Source organism: Eschscholzia californica, unplaced genomic scaffold, assembly GCF_041429995.1.
Source record: "Eschscholzia californica isolate CP2 unplaced genomic scaffold, dmEscCali1.0.p SCAF_1, whole genome shotgun sequence".
Taxonomy (NCBI): domain Eukaryota; kingdom Viridiplantae; phylum Streptophyta; class Magnoliopsida; order Ranunculales; family Papaveraceae; genus Eschscholzia; species Eschscholzia californica.
This window is the reverse complement of record NW_028238198.1, coordinates 61,082,827-61,108,605: the sequence shown is the minus strand read 5'-3', so window position 1 is coordinate 61,108,605 and position 25,779 is coordinate 61,082,827. Positions and strand designations below refer to the sequence as shown.

Sequence of the window (25,779 nt, the reverse complement as noted above, 5' to 3'; positions counted from 1 at the left end):
ACTCAGATACTTCTCTCTTCTGAATTCCAAACACACTAGAATAATTTATAAAATCAGAATTATAGTCCAGACAGACCCCGAATACTGATTTCAGATGAGAAGAGGAGAACAAATGGAATTCATTCGGAAGCTTCGTTCTTCAAAATCCTAGATATACTAGAGTGTTTCTGAAATCAAAATTATATTTCAGAAACACCAGAATACTGATTTCAGAAGAGAAGAATTGAATAAAAAAAAAGACGTAGGATTGGGTTGTTTAAATAGGAATCAGACAGACACAAGAGCCATTTGGGGTCAATGGACATATCCCTTCAAAATGGCAGTCTTTGATTGTAATCCATAAGTAATCGGTGGTTGGCTCGACAGGATGATTGATGCAAACACAAGTTCATTCTTGTGGACCACATACTGCTAGTTTGAGAAGTAATTTACCAACTAGAGGTTGCCTCGCCTCCTGCTCATATGTGAAGTGCTCGTGTTGCACTGTGCTCGTGTTGCACGGATCCCCTTTATGTGTGGTATCTCATGTTTATTAGAGGTTTAAGTCGATGCAAACACGGATGCTAAGTGAAGCTAGCTCGTGGACCTCAAAATTGGTTATGCCCCTCCAAAAGGGAAGTTATATTGTATGAATCTTTTCAACTGTGTAACAGGTTGACTTCAGTTGTGTTGGCACGAAAGGTGTAACTCAATGGACTATGGTATTGTTTTTTCTTCTGTTTGATACTTGGTTTTGTTGTTGAATTGCTCTATTTAGACCTTAGGTAATTAGAAATCTACTAGCTGGGTTCTGACCCAGCCTATTATTTTTCAGGTGATAGAGATCGGGGAGCGCCACCAGTTTGATCTCAGTCCGTCAGCTCGGAGTTTCTTTCTTAGTTTTCACTTTCGAGATTAGGTAGTTATTTGGAGTTTCGCCTCTTAGACAGTTATTTCTTTCATTCGTGATTGTCCGACCTACGTGTCGATGATTAAGAAACATTGTTTGAGTTAAAAAAGTTTAATGGATTTCTTTTAGATGATTTATTGATTCTTATGAGCTTCACATTTGTTATTATTTGTCTCTTTTGATGGATATATCGACTATGTTTACTGTTCTGCGGAGAAATGCTTTGAGTTTAGGTTCATAAATCCTAGGGTCAGTGTGATAGGGTTCAGCCCCGTTAAGCGCATAGTATGTGTTAATTTTCCGTACAGAGTTATTCACTGTTTGAGTTTTAATTTAGTTTCTCTTTTGGATGTGAATAGAGTTATGGAAAGCGGAAGGGCTACTGATCGTGGCAGAGGACGTCGCAGTGCTCGCACCCGCGGAGGTGGTAAAGGTCGAGGTCGGGGTGTTATAGTTGAGGAAGGGGGGTCTACAGGACCCCAAGATTCACAGGCGCAGTCAGGGGGTGATGAAACCACAAATCCTAATCTTAACGGAGGAGCGACAGTGACCATTGATGCAGCCGCATTGCAAAATTTGATTAACATTGCAGCAGAGGCTAAAACAAGGGAACAAGCTTAGGCGCAGAATCCGACACTAGAGACGGGGGGTTCTGTGGTGAATCAGAGGCCACCGACTGAGATGACATGGTTGAAGTACTACCATGTGTTTAAGAAAATGGGACCGCCAATATTTGATGGGACTTGAGGACCGGTAGAGGCATATGAATGGTGTAAGGAGATAGAGAGGATGTTCGTGGCGTTTGATTGCTCTGAGGAATATAAGCAGCGGATGGCAGTGTTCCAGTTAAAGAAGAATGCAACTACTTAGTGGGACACTCAGTCTAGGCTAGTGGATCCGTTGAGGTTCACCTGGGAAGAATTTAAGGTCTTCATGGAAAAATTTATTCCTTTCTCAGCACAACAAACACTTAAGAGGGAATTTCAGGAGTTGAAGCAAGGGGAGAATCAACCAGTTTTGGAGTATGAGAATGAGTTTCACAGACTCTCCCTCTTCGCTACTCAACTAATTCCCACAGAGGAGGAAAAGATCGAGAGGTTTGTAAATGGGTTGCATGACAACATTGTTAGGTACATTGCTGGGCAACCTAGTTTCGACACCTATCAGAAGGTGGTTTCTTGTGCTAAGGTTCATGATGCTCGGATACACGAGGCAAAGAAGCAGAGAGGAATTAAAGTACAGAACAAGGGTGAACAAAAGGGGAACGGTAGGAATTATGGGAAGGTTGGTTGGAATCAGCGCAACGACTATAATGGTCAGCGAGATGGTAAGAGGCCTCAGATCGAGGGAGGCAGCAGGGATATGGCGGTGGTGACTACAGATAGGCAACCGCCAGTGGCTAATGTTGATAGTGTGGGACAGAGACCATTTAGAGGGATTTATTTTAATTGTCAGGAAGTAGGGCACAGGTCTTTTGATTGTCTGAGGAGGAATAGATCTCAGACAGGAAATCAAGGGCGTCATCATGAACGTAACCCACAGGGCAGACCACAGGGACGTGGGTAGCAACCACATTTAAATGTTATCGTTCCTAGAGATGACCACGCACCTACTAATGTGGTGGAAGGTACATTCCTTATTCATACTAGAATGGATAAAATTTTATTTGATCCTAGTGCCATGGCACATTTATCTCTATTTCTTTTGTTCGTTAGTTACCCATAGAGATAGATCGATGTGGGAGATCTTTTTCAGTGTCTTCTGCTTGGGGTGGTTTGATTGTGATAGACCACATCTGTAAGGGGTGTATTATTAGATTAGGTGAGCGAGACTTCGCTGCAGACCTTTTTGTGCTTGAGTTGGTGCGGTATGATGTGATTTTAGGCATGAATTTGCTTGCCTCATACCATGCACTTGTGGACTGTTATGCCAAAAAAATCACATTTTCCCTTCCAAGAGAAGAAGTGTTTACAGTGTCAGCATTGACTAGTCAGATAAGAGAGGTTCATTTTAGTAACGTATAGCTAGAAGAGCATCCGGAAGTAAGTGAGGGGCTTGATAGTATTGATGTGGTTAGTGAGTACCACGAAGTGTTCAGAGATGTACCAGGGTTGCCATCACGCAGAGAGGTTGACTTCTGCATTCAGTTGCAACCGAATACTAAGCCTATAGCCCGAACTCCTTACCGAATGGCTTCGTTAGAACTGCGAGAGCTCCAGGACCAGATTCAGAAATTACTAAATCAGGGGTTCATACGTCAGAGTAGTTCTCCTTGGGGTGTACCTGTTCTTTTTGTTAAAAAGAAAGATGGGTCAATGCGGTTGTGTATCGATTATAGAGAGCTCAACAAGGTTACTGTGAATAATAAATATCCTTTATCAAGGATTGATGATCTGTTTGATCAACTGAGAGGGACCAAGTGGTTCTCTAAGATTGACTTGAGGTCAGGGTACCATCAGTTACGAGTTTGAGAGGAAGACATTCCTAAGACGGCATTTGTAACACGTTATGGTTCATATGAGTTTCTTGTTATGTCTTTCGGTTTGACTAACACTCATGTAGTGTTTATGGACCTCATGAACCGGGTGTTCAAGGACTTCTTGGATAAATTTGTCATTGTCTTTATTGATCACATTCTTATCTACTCCAAGACTAAAGAGGATCATGAGGACCACTTGAGATTTGTGTTAGAGAGACTGATGGAACATCAGTTATATGCAAAGTTCGAGAAATGTGAATTTTGGCAAGAGGAAGTAAAATTCCTAGGCCATGTTATTTCTAAGGACGGAGTATTGGTCGACCCTTCTAAGGTTGAAGTTGTGCTTAATTGGAAGCAGCCTACCTCGGTTACTGAGATTTGCAGTTTTCTGGGATTAGTTGGGTATTAGCGACGGTTCATCAAGGAGTTCTCAAGTATTGCAGGACCTTTGACGAATCTTACAAAGAAGGGAGTGGTCTTCTCATGGGATACAAAGTGTGATGAGGCTTTCAAAGAACTTAAGACGAAGTTGACTACAGCGCCGGTGTTGGTCATTCCAGAGAGTGGCACTAGATATGTGATTTATACTGATGCTTCTGTTCAGGGTGTAGGTTGTGTATTGATGCAAAAAGATAAAGTGGTTGCTTATGCTTCTAGGCAGTTGAGGCCACATGAGCAAAACTATCCAACTCATGACTTAGAGTTGGCAGCTATAGTATTTGCTTTGAAAATTTGGAGGCACTATTTGTATGGTGAGAAGTTCGATCTCTTTATCGATCATAAGAGCCTCAAGTATCTCTTCTCACAAAAGGAGTTGAACATGCGTCAGCGCAGGTGGTTGGAGTTGACGAAGGATTATAACTTCACGTTGCAATACCACCCGGGTAAGGCATATGTGGTAGCCGATGCACTAAGCCGACAACCGAGGGGTTCGTGGCAGCATTGATGATGAATCAGTGGAAGATGTTGGAGGATGTGGCAACATATGTCATTGACATTGTCGGGTCAGAAGTTGACTCGTTATTTCTGGGTAGTATGGTTGTTAGACCATCTTTGTTGAATTGTATTGTGGATGCCTAAGTTGATGATGAGTGGTGCCGGAAACAGGTTTCGTTAATGCAAGAGATTGGGAGTGAGTTCAGTACCGAGCAGGAAGGCGGATTGAGATTCCAAGGGAGGTTATATGTACCGGCAGATCCGGTCTTGAGACGGGATATATTAGATGAAGCACACCGAAGTAAGTACACAGTTCACCCCGGGGGTAACAAGATGTACAAAGACTTGAAGAGGCAGTACTGGTGGTCAGGGATGAAGAAAGATGTGGCGGAGTATGTGAAGTAGTGTAATGTGTGTCAGATGGTGAAAGCAGAAAATCGACATCCATCGGGACTCTTAGAACCGTGGCCCATTCCGGAGTGGAAATGGGAGAATATATCGATGGACTTCATCACAGGTTTACCGCGATCTAGTAGAGGCTTTGACGCCATTTGGGTGATAGTTGACAGGTTGACCAAGTCGGCTTACTTCCTACCAGTGAAGACGACAGATAGTGGGGATCGACTGACACAACTTTACATCAAGGAGGTTGTTAGGTTGCACGGAGTTTCGGTGTCTATTGTTTCAGACAGGGATTCATCCTTTACTTCACGGTTTTGGAAGAGTTTCCAAACTTCTATGGAAACATCTCTACATTTTAGTACAACTTTTCACCCTCAGACTGATGGGCAGACAGAGCGAGTTAACAGAGTACTTGAAGATATGTTGTGATGCTCAATACTAGATCTTGGAGGGAGTTGGCAAGATCATTTGCCTTTAGTGGAATTCGCATATAATAATAGTTACCATTCTAGTATTGGCATGTCACCTTTCGAGGCATTATACGGGAGACCTTGTCGATCACCATTGTGTTGGACAGAGGCCGGTGACGCTAAACTAGAAGGACCAGAGGTGATTCAGGACACTTCTGAGAAAATAGCTTTGATTCGAAGTAGGTTCCAAGCAGCTCAAAGTCGTCAAAAGAGTTATGCCGACAACCGACGAAGGGATTTGGAGTTTATTGTTGGAGATAAGGTTTTGTTGAAGGTGTCACCTATGAAAGGTGTTTTACGATTCGGTAGGAAAGGAAAGTTGGCTCCCATATATATTGGACCTTTCAGAATAGTTGAGAAGGTGGGGAAAGTAGCCTATCTTCTTAACTTGCCTGCAAGCTTCACAAGAGTCCACAATGTCTTTCACATTACGATGCTTCGAAAACATGTTAGAGATGGAGATCAACATTCAGTGATAGATTACCATGATTTGGAGCTCCAGCTAAATGTATCATATGAAACGGAACTAGTTCGGATCATTGATCGTAGAGAGCATGTTCTTCGCCGAAAGACGATTCCCATAGTCAAGGTTCAGTGGCATCACCACAATGACAAGGAAGTTACTAGGGAGCGTGAGGATGATATGATGCTTCGTTACCCTCACCTTTTTCTCTCGATAGGTAAATTAAATTTCGAGGACGAAATTTTTCTTTTAGGGGGGGAGATTGTAGCACCCTCACTTTAGAGGGGTGCCACCAGCAAATATTAGGAGCCCAAATAGCATTATCTCTTTTAATTCGTAAACCCTTAATCCCTCACAATTCTTTCTTTCCTTCCTTGTGCAGCCCGTAATTGTGAAAAGGGATTCTAGAGTGAGAAAGTGAGGTTTTTGGGTGAGAAAATGAAGGAGGAAAAGGAGGATCTTGGAAGGGATTGCTAAAGGTTTTAGTTTCTTCTTCTTGGTACTACATCTCAGGTAGGTTTCTTCTTCCCTAGGGTTTACATAGCCCCCTTTAATTTCAAACCTAGATTTGAATGGTTAGAACAATAACAACTTTAAACCATGGATATTTGCTAGGTTATCATCATATTAGCACCAATTAGTGATACAATAGACATATACTATGATTAGAAACTAACAACAACAATATAGTAACCCTAGACCATTATAGTTATATTAATGGAGTATATATATACCCGGACAACAACCTAGGTTATTTATGTTATATAAATATGATATAAATACACCCGGACAGCAGCCTAGATGCTAAGAATTGTTTGTGTTTATGTTGTTGATGTTGATAATTGATTGTATGAGATGATATGTATGATATTGGAGCATAAGTGCTATCAATAGTTGTGTGTGATATATTGCTTTAGGTTGTTAACCTAGAAAGCATAGGCTAGTCAGAACCAAGAATGGCTGGCTCGACATGTGGGTCGATTGCAAACACTAGTTACTGATGTGATATTAGATAACTTGGTAGACCATGATCTTGAGTTCCGTTAATGGATTGAACTAGGACTGGTTGGCTCGACATGTGGGTCGATGCAAACACGGGTTTGTCAATGTGATATTGGACAACCCAGTGGACCAGGGGTTTGAGTTCTAATATGGATTGACGGTTGTAATCCATAAGTAATCGGTGGTTGGCTCGACAGGATGATTGATGCAAACACAAGTTCATTCATGTGGACCACATACTGCTAGTTTGAGAAGTAATTTACCAACTAGAGGTTGACTCGCCTCCTGCTCATATGTGAAGTGCTCGTGTTGCACAGATCCCCTTTATGTGTGGTATCTCATGTTTATTGAGAGGTTTAAGTCGATGCAAACACGGATGCTAAGTGACGCTATCTCGGGAACCTCAAAATTGGTTATGCCCCTCCAAAAGGGAAGTTGTATTGTATGAATTTTTTCAACCGTGTAACAGATTGACTTCAGTTGTGTTGGCACGAAAGGTATAACTCAATGGACTATGTTATTGTTTTTTCTTCTGTTTGATACTTGGTTTTGTTGTTGAATTGGTCTATTTAGACCTTAGGTAATTAGAAATCTACTAGCTCGGTTCTGACCCAGCCTATTATTTTTCAGGTGATAGAGATCGGGGAGCGCCACCAGTTTGATCTCAGTTCGTCAGCTCGAAGTTTTTTTCTTAGTTTTCGCTTTCGAGATTAGGTAGTTATTTGGAGTTTTGCCTCCTAGACAGTTATTTCTTTTATTCGTTATTGTCCGACCTACGTGTCGATGATTTAGAAACATTGTTTGAGTTAAGAAAGTTTAATGGATTTCTTTTAGATGATTTATTGATTCTTATGAGCTTCACATTTGATATTATTTATCTCTTTTGATGGATATATCGACTATGTTAACTGTTTTGCGGAGAAATGCTTTGAGTTTGGGTTTACATGGCGGCCGACGTGGAATCCTAGATTTGGGGTGTTACATTGATCTAGCCCGAAAACTGCCAGATGAAACAACCAGATGGGCGTTAGATCAAGATTTGATGAAATCCCACCACTATCTCGACGCGGAGGTGACGTCACCTTTGGATCCCGTGGATCCAATAATTCGGGTCGTGTCCCAATGCCATCTCAAAGGGATCAGCGCGCGTCCATTGGATTCGCTCGGGTAGAACGCGAGCCGTCCAAAACTGGACGTGCTCACTTTATCCAGATGGCCCCCAATCTAATTTTATCAGTTTCGACGTTTTAGTCCCTAACTTAACCGATCTTCGTCCAAACTTTAAACTCGAATTTCTCATTCCTCCAAAATCGGATTCGTGTGATTCTTTGCTCTAAGTTGAAGAGCTCGACGAGACAAACACAATAATGCACTTCGTTTCTAAGTTTGACAAGTCAGGTCGAGCCAAAATCGGCTCTGATTCGAAAAAAAATTTCTTCAAAGTTCATCTTCGATGCAAAACTCAACATGAATCTCCAAAATGATTTGTCAAGATTTATTTTATAGATACTTAAGAGGGCATTCTAAATTTAGAGTGTCCTCTTGAGGATCTTTAAGTGCCACATAAGCAAACCAATTATTACCGGTATAAATTATTAATTATTAATTGAAGTACAATCCATCTCATTCTCTCCTACCGCCTCCTCAATTCTCTCCAAACCAATTTCTTAGATCTTTAATTATTCCGGAGGAGGGTTTCCTTCTCCGAAATTTCCTCTTGTTATGTATATATTTTTCTTTTAATCTATAGTAATTTCTTTTTCCGGAATATCCTCTAATTATGTATATATTTTTCTCTTAATCTATAGTAATCTTTTTGGAAGTAGAGAGGAATTCGTTTTTCGGTTTTAGATTTGAGAGATGTTCAAGAAAACAGGAAAGAAATAGAGGAATTCGTTTTTCGTTTTTCGGTTCTATAGTAATCCAAATTTCCTTCTCTTCCTCATCGATCTGGGTTTTCGTATCTTGATGATAAGAAGAACTTATCAATGGAGGAGGAAAGATTATACATAAACAACAAGAAGATAAAGTTATGAAATCACTCAACCTTCATCTTCGAAATCAAGTATAATAATTCGTCTCCGACAAACTTGGTGGTGTTCTTGATTAAGTCGTAATTCGTCCCTACTTGGTCCATCATGATTACATATAATTAAGTATCATAATATTATAATTCACGACCTTTAGGATCTCCTTCGTGATATTTAAGATCTTTTATTTGTGACCTTTAGGGTCTTTTTATTTTATTTTTGCAATCTTGTACTTCCTTTCCCTTCATGTTGTCTTATACTTTTATAAATTTTATTTTGTTATTTACTTGAGTAAATTCATGTTGCACTCAAAGGAGTCAAAATCATCAAAACCATGTAATTTGTTGGAATGTACTCATCGTATGAATGAAATAATAGTTTATCTCAAGTAAAATCCATCAAAATGACTGTGAAAGTCACTCATTTTTTTGTTGACAAATTTGACTCTCTACACTAGAATATATCAAAATGGCAATGCAAATTCACTATAAAGTCTATGGTTTTGCGAATGTCACAGACATTCGAGGACTTTGAGACACCCCTGATTGAATTTATATAAACATTTGCAGATTTTACAATATCTGTAATTGAATGTCTCAGACAATCGCGAATTTTGAAATGTTTCTGATTAAATGTTGCACAATTTGAAATGTCGTTCAAAATCTCGACCGCCCTCCTAAATTTTTTGTCAGTTAATAGACTGCCCATAAATAAATAAACGATTAAATAGACGACTACCTAAAGAAATACATTGAAGAAAGAAAAAAATTCAACACTTTATTGAAATAGCAGTCCAATCAAATCAAATATCAACCAGCAACAAAGCAGAATTAGATAATGATTAGAGTACTATATATAATTATATCATTCCTACTCTCCACTTGTTGGTTTTAATGAACCCTATATACCTAGGACGTCATCTGTACATCCACACCGTTGAATTTAATAAACCTTATCCTGATTGAACTAAATGGCCAGGAGGTTAAACTGTTATATATTCGCGCGATATTGTTGCCAAGTGACACTACTCTAATGCCAAGTGTCGAAATTTTGTTGCCAAGTAGGCACCTTGGGTTTCCGTTGTTAAGATAACGTGTAAAATTCTCAGCCGATTCACACGCCGAGTCGTTGGAGCATTTTAAATTTAATTAAAACTAAAACCCTTCAATTTCCTATTAATTAGAATTAAGACCAAACAGAACTCCTAATTCAATCTGTGCTTCTTTCTCTAAGTTGCTCAATTGTAATAGGGTGCTTCTAAAGGCACCGGGTTAAAAGGCTGTTAGCATCCGAAAATTTTATTGACTTCGGTCAATAGCTATTGACTCGAGTTCTCTATAAGCACCGGTTTTTAATGTGGGTGACGTTCACCTTCGTTTGCTTCTACTCTCTTCATCTTCTTCCAAAATAATACTTGTTTATTTTCTTCTAAAACAAAACCCTAGGTAGAGTGCACTAAGAAATTTACTACTTAACATCTACTTGAAGTGAAAAGATAGAACATGATCCAAACAATAAAGACATGATGGAACCTCTTTATCTTTATACCATGACCAATGAAAGACTCCTACAGATAAAACTACTTTGGAAGTTCATTAGTTTTAAAGCTATTGTACTTAGTAAATCAACTTAATGATGTGCTAATATATCATCTTCACACTCTTTTTGAGTTTCTGTATCCTTTTTGTGTGTTTGGTTGATTTGGTAGTTGGTACTCATCTACAGAATTATTAGTTTCCTAGTTAATCGTACAAATTATAATTATAGTTATCTATTGGTGGTTAAGAGGCATTTTAATTAGGTTTACTTATGTTATGTGCGATCAGTGTGGGTATAGCTATTGTATTTGCAACCTGGTGGCAAACTTTTGATAAACCAATGTTGAACACTAGGTTGTGAAGGATGTAGTATTGACAATAAACCAAGCAATGGAACTAGTGGAAAAAGGAATGACAAAAATAAAAGAGAGGTTCCATCACGTCTCCGTCGACAAGAAAGAACCGAAGTTAGAAGTAGAGCATGTCGAAGAAAGTATTAGGGGAAATGAATCCAACTTAATAACATCTGAAGAAGTTCATGTTCTATCTTTTCATTGTGGTTGGATTTTGAGAGAGATGGATGGAGCTGTTAGGGTTAACTCCACTTGACCGGTGCCTACATAATTGGACGGTGCTAATAGAGAAAGGAGCGGTTGGACCTGGTGCTAACAGAGATGGATGCTAACAGCCTTTTGACCGGATGCCTTTAGAACCACCCATTGTAATATACCAAACTAGGCATGGTTATTGTTTGACACGTTTGTGTTTAGTTGTTAAACTATTTATTTTATTTTAATCTAGTAATATAGAATTTCGTCAGACTTTGGGTTGGTCCAATCTTTTAAAGAAAATGCTAATAGTTGATTTTTGGATTTGATCATGGCTCAGAAATAGCGCATGTTTCTTTACGGTTTGATTATGAGACAACCACCTTGATTTTTAATCTGTGATTGGCTTCAAGATTTAGACCGTTTAGCATTTCTTATCTTATAAATTAAATTTAATTTGAAAGTGACAGAGGGTTCGTATTCTAATTTGAAGCTTCATCCCAAACAAACAAATTTCAGAGACACGAACATCAATTGATATTTCTTATGTTATAAATTTAATTTAATTTAATTTAATTTCAAAAAAGTGATATAAGGATCGTATTATGGTCTGAAGTTTCATCCCAAACAAACAAATTTCAGAGAAACGAAAATCGGACGAATTTACGACCGAGGCATTGTACATATAACATCCATACTTGGGAGGAAGAAAATTCTTTATATAAATCAAACTACTATAATTATTCTCTTTCTAATCCTTTAAACCATCTCTCTCTCTATAACAACTACTTCAGTACTGCTTGTGTGACCTCCATAGAATTGATCTTTTTTCGGTTCCTATTAACAAGAATATAGAGCTCAACTTTAGGTAAGTTTAATGAGGGGTTTTTCGTTAATTATTTGATTTATTAAATTTTCCTTCTGGTTGATTTTTTGGGTTTTGATTCTTCCCAAATCTGTTGAATAATAATAGGAAGTGTAGATACTCTACCCGAGATCACAGCCTATCTTAGGTTAGTTTCTCTGTTTCTCTCTCTCCAACTTTCCACACCCAAATACTTCCATTTCTGAATTTCAACAAATTCAGAAGTTTTTATAATTTTACTTTCTGGGTTAATGATCTTTCTAAGGTTTTAGTGAAGATAACTGGGTTTGATTCTTTAAAGATCTGTTTGATTTTGAAGAAGTTTTTTACTTTATGTTTTCCATTATCTTCTCTTTTTGAGGTACTTTGGTTTTTTCTTCTCTTTTTCTCTCTCTAAACTTCTATTTAAGCTATTATTTTTTTTGGAAAAAACATGAATCCTGTGTTTCTATACATGTTATCTGAACATTTTTCAGGGGTTTTGGCCAGACCTTACTGCTTGAAGAACTGATGACTGAACAAAGTTAAGTAAAAAAGTTCTGATTTTCTTTTACAGATTTTTCAAGCCCTGAGATGAATTACAATGAAGGGTTTTGGGTTTCTGAAAGGGGGGCAGATTACCAGATTCAGAACTTGGGTATTTCAGTAATACCTACAAAGCCAATACCAACAAGATTTCAGTCAGTTTCAGGTGAAAAACAAGCAGGAAAATCAACAAATCAAAACCATTATATGGGATTTCAAGAAGATTACTTTCAAGAGATTCATGGAACTTCTGCATGCCCAGATTTAAATTTTTCAGTGGATCAAATCAGAGGGGATGATAGTTTTGAAGCAGCTTGGAGAAATAGAAATTACCAACCCATATACTCAGAGATTCTAATGAATTCTTCATCTGGGTGGAATAATATACCATTTCCAGACCTCTTGACTTCAGCTAAAGCAACTACAAATTCAAGGGCTTCTTCTTTTACTCTCACAGATAGAGAGAGAAATCTTCCAGCAAATAAAGATCTTTTTTCTGGTTCATACTCTCAGATCATCAACAACCTGCAACATGAATCAGCTAGTTCAAACATGTTGAATAGTAATTGTCCATCACAGATACCTCACTGTGAGTGATTCTATATACTTATGTTTTTTCACTCATGTAAGCTTTAAGTTGTTTATACTAATTTATATAACAATTGAAGTCATGGTTCTTTTGCTCTACTGAATTGACCCATCCAAAAGCAAAAAAGGTTCAACTTTTTAGAAGATTGACATATTAATTTGTTAAATATTTACAGTATTTTGATGATTCTGAGAGATATCTTTCAATTATGCAGATGGATTTCCAGCTTCCCACCCTCCCAGTTATGATCTTAGCTCTCTATCAGTTTATAGTGGCCCTATATCAGTAGGGTTTGAGCCAGCAACACCAAACAAGGGGAAAATAATGGAGAATTGTCATTTTGAAGTGGCAAATATAGGTGTAGAAGATCAAGGAAATCAGGTACAAAAGCCTCAATATGAAGCAGTTGAAAATACATGTTTAACTGAAATGAATTCTTACCATTTACCGCCAGCCATGGATTCCTCATCTTTTGTGCCCTCCAACCCTATAAATGAAAGTCAGCAACTTGATAAAACTATGGAGCAAGATGTTGAATTGGATACACATGAAACACAGCGAAAGCAAAGGAGAAAAAAGCACAGACCAAAAATTGCCATAGAAGGGAAAACCAAGATGAGTCCAAGATCTAAGACCCCCAAGAAAGCAGAAAATCCAGCAGGAAAGAGGAAGTATGTAAGAAGGAAAGGCATTAACTCTACTGCCAATGCCTCCATTGATCAAGGTAAAGACAAGGAAGATCCAACATGGGAACCTGCTAAATCATGTAAACGCTCTTTGGCTTTTGATTCGGAAGTTCAAGTAAGAGATATAAGAAATGGGATAAATCTGAACTCGCAGAAGGAGCTGTCAAGTGGCAATGTGGAAAGCTCTACTAAATACCCATGGAAATTCAATTTAAATTCAGAGAAACAAGCACAAAACTTATTTGCCGGGCTTAACAGTGTTAAGCATACTAACTCAAGTTTGCAGAATATCCAAGACCTTAATAATTCGATTGTTCAAAACTCACCGGCAAGAATTGCATTCGATCTCAACGAAACTTCTACTCAGATGATAAACGAGTATCTCTCCTTGCCTGATAAACAGAGTAAAGATTCCATGGTTGGATCCGGAAAAAGTACTGCCACAGGTACAGAAAATGGTTACTCACACTTGCCACAACAAATCAATGCTGGAGGGATAGAAGGTGTAACCCAAACAACAGGAACTGCACATAGTGTCTCTCATTCAACTCCCACTAGCCAGAATTATTCCAATTGCAGGACTGAAGTACTACTGGCTTTGGAACAAGTAAGAGGTACAAAGAGAGAATATTGTCATATGGTCGATAAGGGAAACCCGAATTCCATGAATTTAGTAGGGGATTTAAATTCTACGCCAATCTACCAAGAACAGAATGGGGCAAAAGAAAACCAAACCAACAGCAGCAAATTTAGCTTCTTTTTTCCACATATATACAAGAGAAAGAGAACGGGAAAGGGACAAAATGCTGTAACATCTGGGACATTACCTTCCAAGACAACACAAGAGGATACTGGCGGGCAAATTACAATGTACAGGCAGAGTGATCCAAGTGGCAATGATTTTGCTACACAAGTTAAGAAAGGTCAATCTGCTCTTCAATTTCATAATGATATCGATACAACAGAAACTATGAACCAGGGCAGTATTGTTTCAGGCCACCAAAACGTCCACTCACTGTCTATAGGGCACAATTTCCGGCTTCAAAATGTTTGTACTGATTTCCTTTCACATATGGAAACAATAAGTGGGTCGGCCCATGACAAACTGCCATCTTCTGGGTTCATGCTGAACTTTGGTGCAGCTCGAAAGATAACAAAGGCAAGATCAAAAGGGCTGACTCGTGTCCGCGACTTAGCTTCCCTCACAGCAATAATGGAATGTAAATACTCACCTACTCCTGCCAAAACTGGAAAAAGATCAGGTCGTAGGCAAAGAACTAATGGTTTTGGTGAACCTCAAGCCAGCATGAAAGGCCTTACTTTCGAGTTTGCAAACATGACAAAGAAAAGGCGGTCTAGAAGAGCACCTCGTCTTGTCAAGTCAGTTTCGTATTCCCTAACCAATGAACTGCATTCTTATAAAAATCAAGTTGTTGTATATGATTACCGCCAGTCTCCAGTCAAAATTGCAGGTACTTCCCCTGAACTAATCAACTGATAAATTTGAAGACAATAACTTCATCCAAACCCTTAAGTGCCATAGTTTTCCATGCAATTTGACTTTATATGACATTTAATTACCAGTCTTCATTTAGTTTAACTCATTACGAAAATCAAACTTATAGCAGTAACTTTGGTGCGGATTTTGATGCAGGACCATCAACAGTGCAAAAGCTTTACATGGATCCCATTGATGAGATTGTTCAGAAATTAAATCGTCTCGATATGAACAGTGGAAGTAACGGAAGCACCACGCAAGAGAAAAATGCACTTGTTCCTTATAAAATGGTAAATGCAATGATTCCTTATGAGGGTGCATTTGATTATATCAAGAGGCGGAAGCCACGGGCGAAAGTTGACCTTGATCCAGAAACAGATAGAGTGTGGAAACTTCTGATGGGTAAAGAATGCAGCGAAGGTCTTGATGGAACAGAAGTAGATAAAGAAAAATGGTGGGAGGAAGAAAGGCGGGTTTTCCAGGGGAGGGCAGACTCATTCATTGCCCGCATGCATCTTGTTCAAGGTACCATAACTAGCCCTACTTTGGTTCATTAAATTTCTCGCTCTTGTAAGATCTCAACTATAGTTCAAATTTCACATATCTTGAGGCCAATTATCGAATATCTAACAATGTTTTACAACTTTTATGTGCATAAGCATGGATTGATGCATTGAGCCATTTACCTCAAATACTGAATTAATTAGCGACCTCACAAACTTGATAGGTGTCAGCTTCCCTCGCCATCTGATCCACATTAAAGAATTATTAAACACAAAACTAAGAGAAAGAACTAGATATGTAGAAACCAAAAAGATATTAAGAGGATTTTGTTAAGTTCGTGGTCATCAACTCAAAATCAATTGCAATGAGAGGACCTACACATTATATTCTTGGTAATTAGACCACCCTTCTCCAATGTGTGACTATTTTCACAGATTTGATATGTAACCTTCACCAACAACTAAAAGGAGAAGATAAATAGCAACTTACTAACAGGAGCCATATGTTACAGGTGATCGGAGATTCACACGGTGGAAAGGATCAGTTGTTGACTCTGTAGTTGGAGTATTTCTCACTCAAAATGTCTCTGACCATCTTTCAAGGTAAATATTAAGTTTCCAAATAACCATTAGAACTGAATGTATCCTTGAAAATGATCACATCCAGAAAAATCCTATAGTAATATTGCTTTCACCTTCACAGCTCGGCTTTCATGTCCCTTGCTGCTCGATTCCCCCTTCACTCGACCAGCAACCGTGAAAAGACGGAAGTATTTGTTGAAGAACCAGAAATCAGCATTATGGACTCCTACGACTCAGACCAATGTTATGAAAAGCTATCAGCAAGTGACGAAGGATCAATTACTCTCCAAGAACCAGAACATGTAGAAGGAAAGGAAGTGGTCGATGAATCATTTGGAAGCAATGTGGGTAGCATCAACTTGTTGAATGGTTCAAAAGGAGGCCAGCAGTTAACTTTCCACAGAAGTGAAGAAAATGCCAATGAAACAGAGAAACAACAATGTCTATTGGGAAAAAATAATGGGGCAATGGACGATATCGTTTCCTCTCAGAGCTCTGTTGTTTCAACTGACAGTCCAAATTGTTCTTCAACTCCTCAGACTACTGAAAGATATATCACGGTGAGAGAAAATTCATATTCAGCTGAAGCAAATGACAGGAGAGCTCAAGAGGATGTGTTTTCATCTCAGAACTCATCAGTTTCATCTCAGACCTCTGACTCATCTGTTCATCAGACCACTGGAAGACTAGGATCCTACTCTGACTCCAATTCAGAAACAGAAGATACAATAATTGGTTCCAAGTCTAACAACTTTAATAAACCTAATTTTGTGAACCTTCTACATATGGCAGTTATGCCTCCTAAAGACACATTGCTAGAACATGGGAATCATGAACTTGGGGGGCCGTTACAAAGAGGAAGCTCGATTAGAAGTACTGAATCAGAATTTAATGGACCCACCAAAGGAAGTATAAGTGCTAATGCTGATCACTTCACCTACCCATCAAATGTCAATCTCTCGCAACCAGAGGCACAAGACATCCCTTCCAGTAACTTTGATCTGCACATTGAACCAGGCCCAATTGCATCAGAAGTTGATTGTCTAGGGGAGTCGATTGAAGCAAGTACAATGCCTTTCCTCCAAACTGCTTCTAAAATCGTAGATGCAAACAGCAGCACGAAGAGGTCCCCCGCATTAGAAATGTCAATCGGAGCTCCATCAAAACCCTGCAAGCAGCCGTTACATAACTCAAGACTGGAAGACAACCACAGTTTGCTAGAAGAAACACCTCCACCGATAGGACATGAAGACTCTGTTGGAAGGGGAAACAATAGAATGCAGAAAGCTAGTTCAAGTTTGCCAGATTTTCCGCAAGGGAGCATAACTCTCAAGGAAACCATGACCTTGGTTGAACTGCAAAAAGTCAGTGAGAACAAGACGATGGAATCGAATTTGCAAGAACAAGTTGCATCTGCGGAGAACGCATTCAGTGAGATAACTGTCGGCCCTGTGAAAGCTAAGGGAAGACCCGCGAAGGAGAAGCAGGAAGTCTTTGATTGGGATAGCTTAAGAAAAGATGCACATACCAATTTTGGTAAAAGTGAAAGAAACCAGAATAATATGGACACCCTAGATTACGATGCAGTGAGATGTGCAGATGTCGGTGATATTGCTAGTAGCATCAGAGGAAGAGGCATGAATAACATGCTTGCAGAGCGAATTAAGGTATTTCAAAATAATGTCAGTTTTTAGTAGATACCAAGTTGACGTATAAAGGTGGCCATAATTAATGCATCTTCTCTGCAGGATTTCCTCAACCGCGTAGTTAGAGATCATGGTAGCATAGACCTTGAATGGCTGAGAGACGTCCCCCCTGACAAAGCAAAGTATTAGTTAACAGATTTTAGTAAGAATTATCTATTTCAATCACTTCAATTTAATATTTTTTGCTTCTAAAAATATTTTTTTTCTAGGGACTACCTACTAAGCATACGAGGATTGGGATTGAAAAGCGTTGAGTGTGTCCGCCTTTTGACACTATACCACCATGCTTTTCCAGTAAGATTTGATTTAGTAAACTAGTCCATATCGTATTATGTAGAATTGCTAAAACTCTACATCTCTCTTTGGCTTCCTCAAGGTTGACACAAATGTTGGTCGTATAGCCGTACGACTAGGATGGGTTCCACTCCAACCACTGCCCGAGTCTCTGCAATTGCATCTTCTGGAACTGTAAGTAGTTTTAGTTTAGGCCAAAAGTACTACATTTGGCGTTGAATAAAAAATACTAACCTTTGTTTCCTACACAGGTACCCAATGATGGAGTCCATTCAGAAGTATCTATGGCCGCGGCTGTGTAAACTTACTAAAGAGAAACTGTAAATACGAGCTCCTTCCTCCAACATTTTATGTTCAATGCACAAAGAATATTGCGACATGCTAAAAAATAAAACCTAAATCAGTTTAATAGTTTATGCAACTAATTATATCTATTATCGAAATAACAGGTATGAGCTTCATTATCAGATGATTACATTTGGAAAGGCAAGTTATTTCAGTCTAGTTTTTTTTGGAACCGAGTTATTACAGTCTAGTTATATTACCTGATTTTAGTTTTATGAAAAAACAACAATCACACATGCTTCAAATTCCACACAGGTTTTCTGTACAAAGAGCAAGCCGAATTGCAACGCTTGTCCAATGAGAGCAGAGTGCAGACATTTTGCAAGTGCTTTTGCGAGGTATTTCATTTATTAATATATTAATATGCATAGAAATATATTTAAGAACAATGCTACCTGGCGTCCGGATCGCTCCGCTACGTGGTACGCCACCACATGAATATTGGGTACGCTAGGGGTGTATACATGTCCGTTACACTATTCCGTACTTTTCTGTACTACCTTTACTAGATAACAAATACTCTTTACGATGCATATAGAACAAACGCACCAACTCTGAACCAGTTTATCTCTATTGAACTTTAAATCTTAACTAGTTAACAGAGTTAAAGAAAAAATTAATTTACAACTCAGCTAGTTTAGCTTATAGACTTCCACAAGAAATTGGGTTGAAATTTAGGTTGGAGATTCTGAAACCCCAATATTTGAGGTAACGAATCGCAAACCCTCCCAAAAAGGGTACAGGGAATTCGATATACGGCACGCAAGGAGGGGTAGAGTATCTGGTAAGTCTGATTCAGATACAGATTATGATGTCTATAAATGCAGCTTATCTGCAAAAAGAAAAATGAGCATTGTTGCCTATAAGCTCTCTCTCCTATCTGTTACACAGATTACTAATGAATTGGTTTTTGGTGCAGTGCAAGGCTTGCCCTGCCAGGACCAGAGGAGAAACGCATAGTGGCTTCAAATGTGAACAATGCGGGTGATCCGCAACCAGCTGTCGATATCGAAGTCCCTCAAATGAGTTTACCTGCTGCGGATACCCAATCGATGCAACTGAGGTTACCAGAAAGAAACCTTCTCTCTGAAACTGGATATGGAGCCAATCAGAGTGAACCTATAATCGAACAACCATCTACACCAGAAACCAACAGCATAGAAGTAACACAAAGTGATATTGAAGATGCTTTCTACGAGGATCCTGATGAAATTCCTACGATCAATCTCAACGTCGAGGACTTCACTTTAACCCTACAGAATTACATGCAAGAGAATAACATGGAGCTCCTAGGTAATGACATGTCGAAAGCTCTAGTAGCATTAAACCCAGAAGTAGCTTCTATTCCTACGCACAAGCTAAAGAATGTGAGCAGACTTCGGACAGAGCACCTAGTGTAAGTATGCTGTAGATGTATTCAACTAGTTTTTTTGTGAGTGTGGTGTACGTGGTTTTGGCTCCTACTCAGATTTAAATACTTACTGGTTATTATCCTTTCTCCCTCCCTGCAGATATGAACTACCAGATTCACATCCTCTTTTAGTTGGGGTAAGCATCTTTTTCAGAACTTATTTTGGTTCATTGTAACAAACCCTTTAACACAATAATTTTTTACAGCGTGATAGACGAGAACCTGATGATCCATGTTCTTATTTACTTGCCATATGGACACCTGGTAAGCAAGCAATAGTTCGATTTAGCTATGGAAACTCACATACAAATCTTACTTGGAAAGTTGAAATCATTTCTTTGGTCCTACTTTACAATGAATGTGTATCACCAACAGTGTTTCTCTTGTCTTACTTCTCACTTTCTTACCTTTTATGTTCAATCAACAGGGGAAACTGCAGACTCCATTCAACCTCCAGAAAGGGGTTGTCGTCTGCAAGGATCAGGAAATCTCTGTGATGATGAGACCTGTTTTTCATGCAATGGCATTAGAGAAGCCAACTCACAAATAGTCAGAGGAACCCTTTTGGTAAGGAGAAAGCCAAACCAAAACTTTCTTAAATGGGACCCTCTTTAGACTACCTGTTTATACCCATCAATAACTTCTGACACATCATATGAGCAGATACCTTGCAGAACAGCAATGAAGGGGAGTTTTCCATTAAACGGCACATATTTTCAAGTAAACGAGGTAAAACCCAAGAATTCACCCATCAGTGTGAATCTCATTCGGATATTCCAGTTGTGTAGTTAAAACCTAATATCATCCAAATGCAGGTGTTTGCGGATCATGATTCCAGTCTATGCCCCATTCCCGTCCCAAGGTCCTCGATATGGAATCTTCCAAGACGAACTGTTTCCTTTGGAACATCTGTTCCGTCAATATTTAAAGGTACAAACTTCTAAACAAACGTCATTGTTGGGAAATTATATAAGACATAAGAATCTGACTCGAGAATATGTTTTGATAGGTTTAACAACGGAGGCTATTCAAAGCTGCTTCTGGAGAGGTATAAAGCAAAACGGAGTTTCTGAAACATTTAACTTAGTTTACTGGCACTAAAATGCATTCATGCACATACGAACATATGGGAAACAAATATTTGCACAAACACTAGCCATTTTCAACATCAAGAATTGCTAGAGATAATAAGCATCAGCATCATAAGGATGGAAACCCATATCTACTATGATACTGTCCTTCATAAATTTTGACAGCTCCCTCCATAAGTTTGTATTGCTACCAAAAACTGAGCTCTTAAGATGGATAGATATACTAAAACTAGCCATCTAAAAAGGATAAGTTTCATACTACTTGTATGCTTATGGTTGCTCAAGCTTATATATTTTGTGTTACAGGATTTGTCTGTGTCAGAGGATTCGACCAGAAAACAAGAGCACCACGCCCGCTTCAGTATAGATTTCACATGGTAGCTAGCAAGATGGTTAAGAAGGAACAAGAACAACCAACTGGTAAGAAATGAAAATTCACTCGTAAGTCAGGAATCAGCTAGAGATTACTTACTTGAATCAGATCGAAGGAAAAAAAGCGATGCCAAGCAACAAACTTTTTTACATGTTTCTAGTAGACAACCATCTCTTAACAGGTAAGGACTTCCCAAATTCCAACTATGTGTAAAGAATGGAAAAGAAAGGATTAAAGCTTATTTGTGGAGATCCCTGAGGGTTGTAAAGATTTTGACACTTAAATACTTTTGGTAGTTACTTTGCAGTTTGTATACAACTAACAGTATAATCGTTATTGCATTTTAAGCTCAAAATGAAACCATTCTTCAAACTTCCACTAATCCCAACTGGAAGTAGACCACCTCAAACCCTAGTTTCTTATAGACAACCAGAGTTGTGGTAGATTTCAAAAAATAAACACACAACATTACTAAGTTCACTAGAAAAGTAGATTAACTTCTACAGTAAAATAACAAGAACACAGGGAAGAGACGCTTTGGTGCCCTGAAACAAAGACCTAGTTTTTTATTGCTGAAGTAATTCTTCCAGTAGGAAATACACTAAGGGTTAAACTCCAGATGGATATTAACCTAGACACTGAAAAGATACTTGCAAATTGAATCCACAAACTACATGAGACTAACAGTGAAACAAATCAAATAGAGATTCAATCGAAGAGATGAGCCGAAACAAGAAATACAGATAAACTAAAAGTACAGAGATTGATAAAACTATCAAATTCACAAGAAAACAAATCAAATAGAAAATCAACAGGCATCAAGAAATTAGAGAGAAAAAAAAGGCGATGTCTACATATGAATCTACGAATCAACTGGCAATATCAGTGCGAACTAAAATACCTCGATGGTGGGAATAGACCAAGAAGGATTCGGTTTCCGACTTATTAGATGAGATGCAAAAGAAAATCGCGATTATGAAGAACAACTGGTTGAGATTTGATCGAGCAGAAGACTTTCTTTCATCTAAAGTTGATCTGAGATAAACAAAATAGGATTAGAGAAGACGAGACTTTCAGACTTCCTGTACCTGGATGGTGGGAATAAACCAAGAAGGATTCGGTTTCGGACTTATTAGATGAGAGGCAAAAAAAAAATCGAGATTATGAAGAACAACTGGTTGAGATTTGATCGAGCAGAAGATTTTCTTTCATCGAAAGTTGATCTGAGATAAACAAAACAGGATTGGAGAAGATGAGACTTTCAGACTTTCTATAGAATAAATCGCATATCTATCAAATATATCAAAATCCAAACCAGCAGATTATTTTTCGCTGATAAGTTAATCTGAGATGGAGGGAAAGTCGAGAGAGAAGGCGGGAAATATTTAGTGGCGGCCCTCTTTTCCCTCCTCTTTTTTACTAATTTTTTTTTTTTTTTTTTACTAATTTTGTTACGGTTAATTATCTTTAAGATCCCAATTTGTAACCAAATCGCTATTTTGACCCTTTTTTTTTGTTCACTTCCTTTTCTTTGTGATGTTTGCCCCAATTTTACCTTTCTTGATAGACTTTTCTCTTGTGACTATCATAAAAACAAAAATCGTTTTCTCCACGCTTGCTTTTCTGCCCCCACATTTAAGTAATTTGCAATTTTTCTTTTGTAATGTTTGCCCTAATTTTGTCGTTGTTGGTTGACCTTCCTCCAACGGCTATTACAAAAAAATATATCTTCTTCATTTTCTTCCACCGTTGTCTTCATCCTTTTCTCTTTTTTGTTTGAGATTTTTCAGATAAACAAATTTCTTTCTAAGAACATCGTACACGAGAGAAAGAAAGAGTATAGTGGGATGACAGAAGCAAAAAAAAATGAAGGTGGGGTGGATAGAGGATAAATAAAATGAAATATTTGGTGATAATTGCCAAAAGCGACAAATATAAAATAAAAGATGTAGGAGAGAAAGATGAAGTGGTGAAAGAAATATATGAAACCTAGGAGAGAAATAAATAAGAGAGATGAAAGTATTTCAAACCAACTAGTGAATCAACATTTGGTCATCTTTAACCAAGTCCATATGTCAACGAATGGACTTAAGCGACACGTGTCAGCTTAACTCGCATGTACAAAGAGTAAGCCTTTGATAGAGCAAGCAGAGAGAGGACCCAAATAAGTTCTGTCACCTGAGTTTTACTCTAACTAGAGAGACTGTAAGGAGGTTTGCATGAGTCTAATCGGCACTTGGAAATATGTTACAACATTGAGACATGTAGAGGTAAATCTGAGCATGCTCTCCCTCGTAGTATTAAGAGTTTCTGAGATAACAATCAAATGTTAGTCCCTAACATTTTACATAGCGTCATTCTAACACGTAGAGAGGTAAATATGAGGAAGTTGATCAAAAAACATGGCTATCCGAGAGAATGACAGTTACGTTGAAGGTCAGATAACGTCAAAGTTTCCGTCTCCTAATTGGAATTGTTAATGACAAAAGATATTATCCTTTCCTTGTAAGGTCGTCCCTCATGGCTACTAAGGTACTGGTGGATCACAGCCTCACGAGTCTACAAGTATCACACATATTTGGTGTGAAAGTAATCGATTCTAATCTTTTTACAACCAATTGATTTTTACACTGCACACTTAACTGACTTAAACGTTAGAGTGTCTTCGTATGTACCTCTCATTATTACGAAAGCAAGATGATGGAGACCATCCGGCGAGTGGGCCTCTCGGCCAAGACGCTATAGAGCCAAACGGCTAAGTTGCTATATTAATATAGTTTCCGTATTTAAGTATTATGAGTTTCTATAATTAAGAGTCCTAGCAATCAAGGAAAGTGTCCATAAGTTGTTATCTTCTTTTTATTTCCTTCCTTATTTGAGTCTATCTAGAAAATATTAATCTCTATAAAAGAGAAGTTCAGTCTGTCTATTGAATTATTGAATTGAATATCGAATAAAATCCTCCTTGATTGCATTGTTCTTCTTATTATTATTTAGTTTAATCTTGTTTAGTTTAGTTATTTAGCAATGAGTTCTTTAGTTAATTCGCTTCCGCAACAATCTACATCACAAGAATAAGGAATCCATGGAGTTATAAATATAATTTTCTATTGATAATTGGGAATCAATTTTCCAAGAACATCAATAAGAAATTAAATTTAAATTAAACATAATCCAACTAAAAATTAACAGAAAATTTGGGGTTAAATATAAGTTCGGACAAAATTAGGATAAAATGTCCAATTAATCAGAAATCGAGTGTCGATGAGAAAATCTCGAAGAGAAATCAACAATAATCACAGAGACGTCGGGAATAAAGCGCGATCGACGAGTGCACGTGTTCACATGTAAGCTCATAGTCCTACATAGTATGCTTAGAGCGCCACGAATATAAATGGGACCCGACTAAATGCTCTTGACACGGCACGTAAATATTTAATTTTTTTATTGTTTAAGTTAGTAATCCTAGCTCTTGAAGAAAAAAAATAAGTTAGTAATCCTAGATCTTCATCCTTATCGACTTTCTACTTAACCTTTTATTTATTGCTTCTGTTTTTTCATTTGGAAGAAGAATCGGGGCTGATACAGCAGTCTCAATGAAAGGTAGAGACGGTTTTGTGTAATAAAATAAAAGAGATACATTGTTCATAAACAACAAATCAATTGCTTTAAGATTTGTCTTCTTTTGTGTACAATTATTGATGTGATTCTATATAATAATAACTATTACTATTTTTAACATAGGTAAAGAGTGAAATGTAACTATATATATACAGGCTAGGTAATAGCCCGTGGCTACGCCACGTTCGCTTCTTGAGACATTTTATGTGTTTGAACCTCGCTCGTAGAGTCCAAGATGGAGAGATGTTGAAGTATCAATTCAACTACGTAATATCAAAATTAAGTACATAAACTTGTTTGAGGTCATTTCTTCTCCGACAATGCCAATTGATATTAAGAACATTAACCGACTTCTCATAATTGAAAAATAAATTGTGTGAATCATTGTCTCTATATCATGATCATATTTTTCGGTAGTGAGATTTAAATGAAAGTGAAGAGAACTACTAAAAATTAGTTGACCATGATCAATAGATAGTTAGAGCAAAGAGTAACACATACAACCACTAACAAGTAAAAAAAATTGTGAGAAAGGGAATAAGACCACACAAGATTAATAAGAAAATCCAAGCGGTGTAAACATGTACCACAAAACTGAAAGCATACCTTTCTGACATACATCGGACAAAAGTTATTAAAAGTGCAAACCTTGGTGTGAGGAGTGACATGAGATAGCCATAAAATGAATAAAAGCTCCACAATGAATAATTTATTTATTACAATAAAAATTATAATATCTGTAAAGTGTGTTTTGCACTGTATACCATGGCAAAATAAACCTTGACTTTGCGGCAATTCGGGTACTAAACCTGCACTTTCGACATTGAGGAACAGGTACGAGAAGCTCAAGTGTACTCCCATGCTCCAGACTGTTGAAACAAAAAATATTCAAATAAGATAGAAGTAGATTGTTTCTGATTGATGTAATCGACC

General features: G+C 38.0%; 1 protein-coding gene and 1 long non-coding RNA gene across 4 annotated transcripts; one reads left to right on the top strand and one right to left on the bottom strand.

The window, feature by feature from the left end:
• The first annotated feature begins 11,485 nt into the window (after positions 1 to 11,485).
• On the top strand, positions 11,486 to 21,580 carry LOC147567997 (protein ROS1A-like). Its single transcript, XM_086654465.1, has 20 exons — positions 11,486 to 11,625; positions 12,179 to 12,736; positions 12,951 to 14,894; positions 15,077 to 15,445; positions 15,936 to 16,026; positions 16,127 to 17,672; positions 17,754 to 17,833; positions 17,921 to 18,005; positions 18,088 to 18,179; positions 18,257 to 18,325; positions 18,455 to 18,491; positions 18,606 to 18,688; positions 19,270 to 19,746; positions 19,862 to 19,898; positions 19,968 to 20,025; positions 20,189 to 20,328; positions 20,425 to 20,490; positions 20,577 to 20,691; positions 20,771 to 20,809; positions 21,159 to 21,580. The coding sequence occupies exons 2-20, from the start codon at positions 12,196 to 12,198 to the stop codon at positions 21,281 to 21,283; spliced, it is 5,994 nt and encodes a 1,997-aa protein (XP_086510591.1). The 5' UTR covers positions 11,486 to 11,625; positions 12,179 to 12,195; the 3' UTR covers positions 21,284 to 21,580.
• LOC147567996 (uncharacterized) lies at positions 12,134 to 22,787 on the bottom strand. 3 transcript variants are annotated; one of them, XR_015230932.1, is made up of 10 exons: positions 22,127 to 22,787; positions 18,240 to 18,386; positions 17,928 to 18,156; positions 17,707 to 17,820; positions 15,914 to 17,173; positions 14,250 to 15,667; positions 13,749 to 13,859; positions 13,178 to 13,223; positions 12,376 to 12,672; positions 12,134 to 12,274 (listed from the first exon to the last, which is right to left on the bottom strand). It is a non-coding gene; the product is annotated as an uncharacterized LOC147567996 (long non-coding RNA). The 3 variants fall into 3 exon arrangements; XR_015230933.1 differs by having other exon boundaries at positions 22,314 to 22,577; XR_015230934.1 differs by lacking the exon at positions 12,134 to 12,274 and having other exon boundaries at positions 12,336 to 12,672; positions 22,314 to 22,577.
• Between the last annotated feature and the right edge of the window lie 2,992 nt (positions 22,788 to 25,779).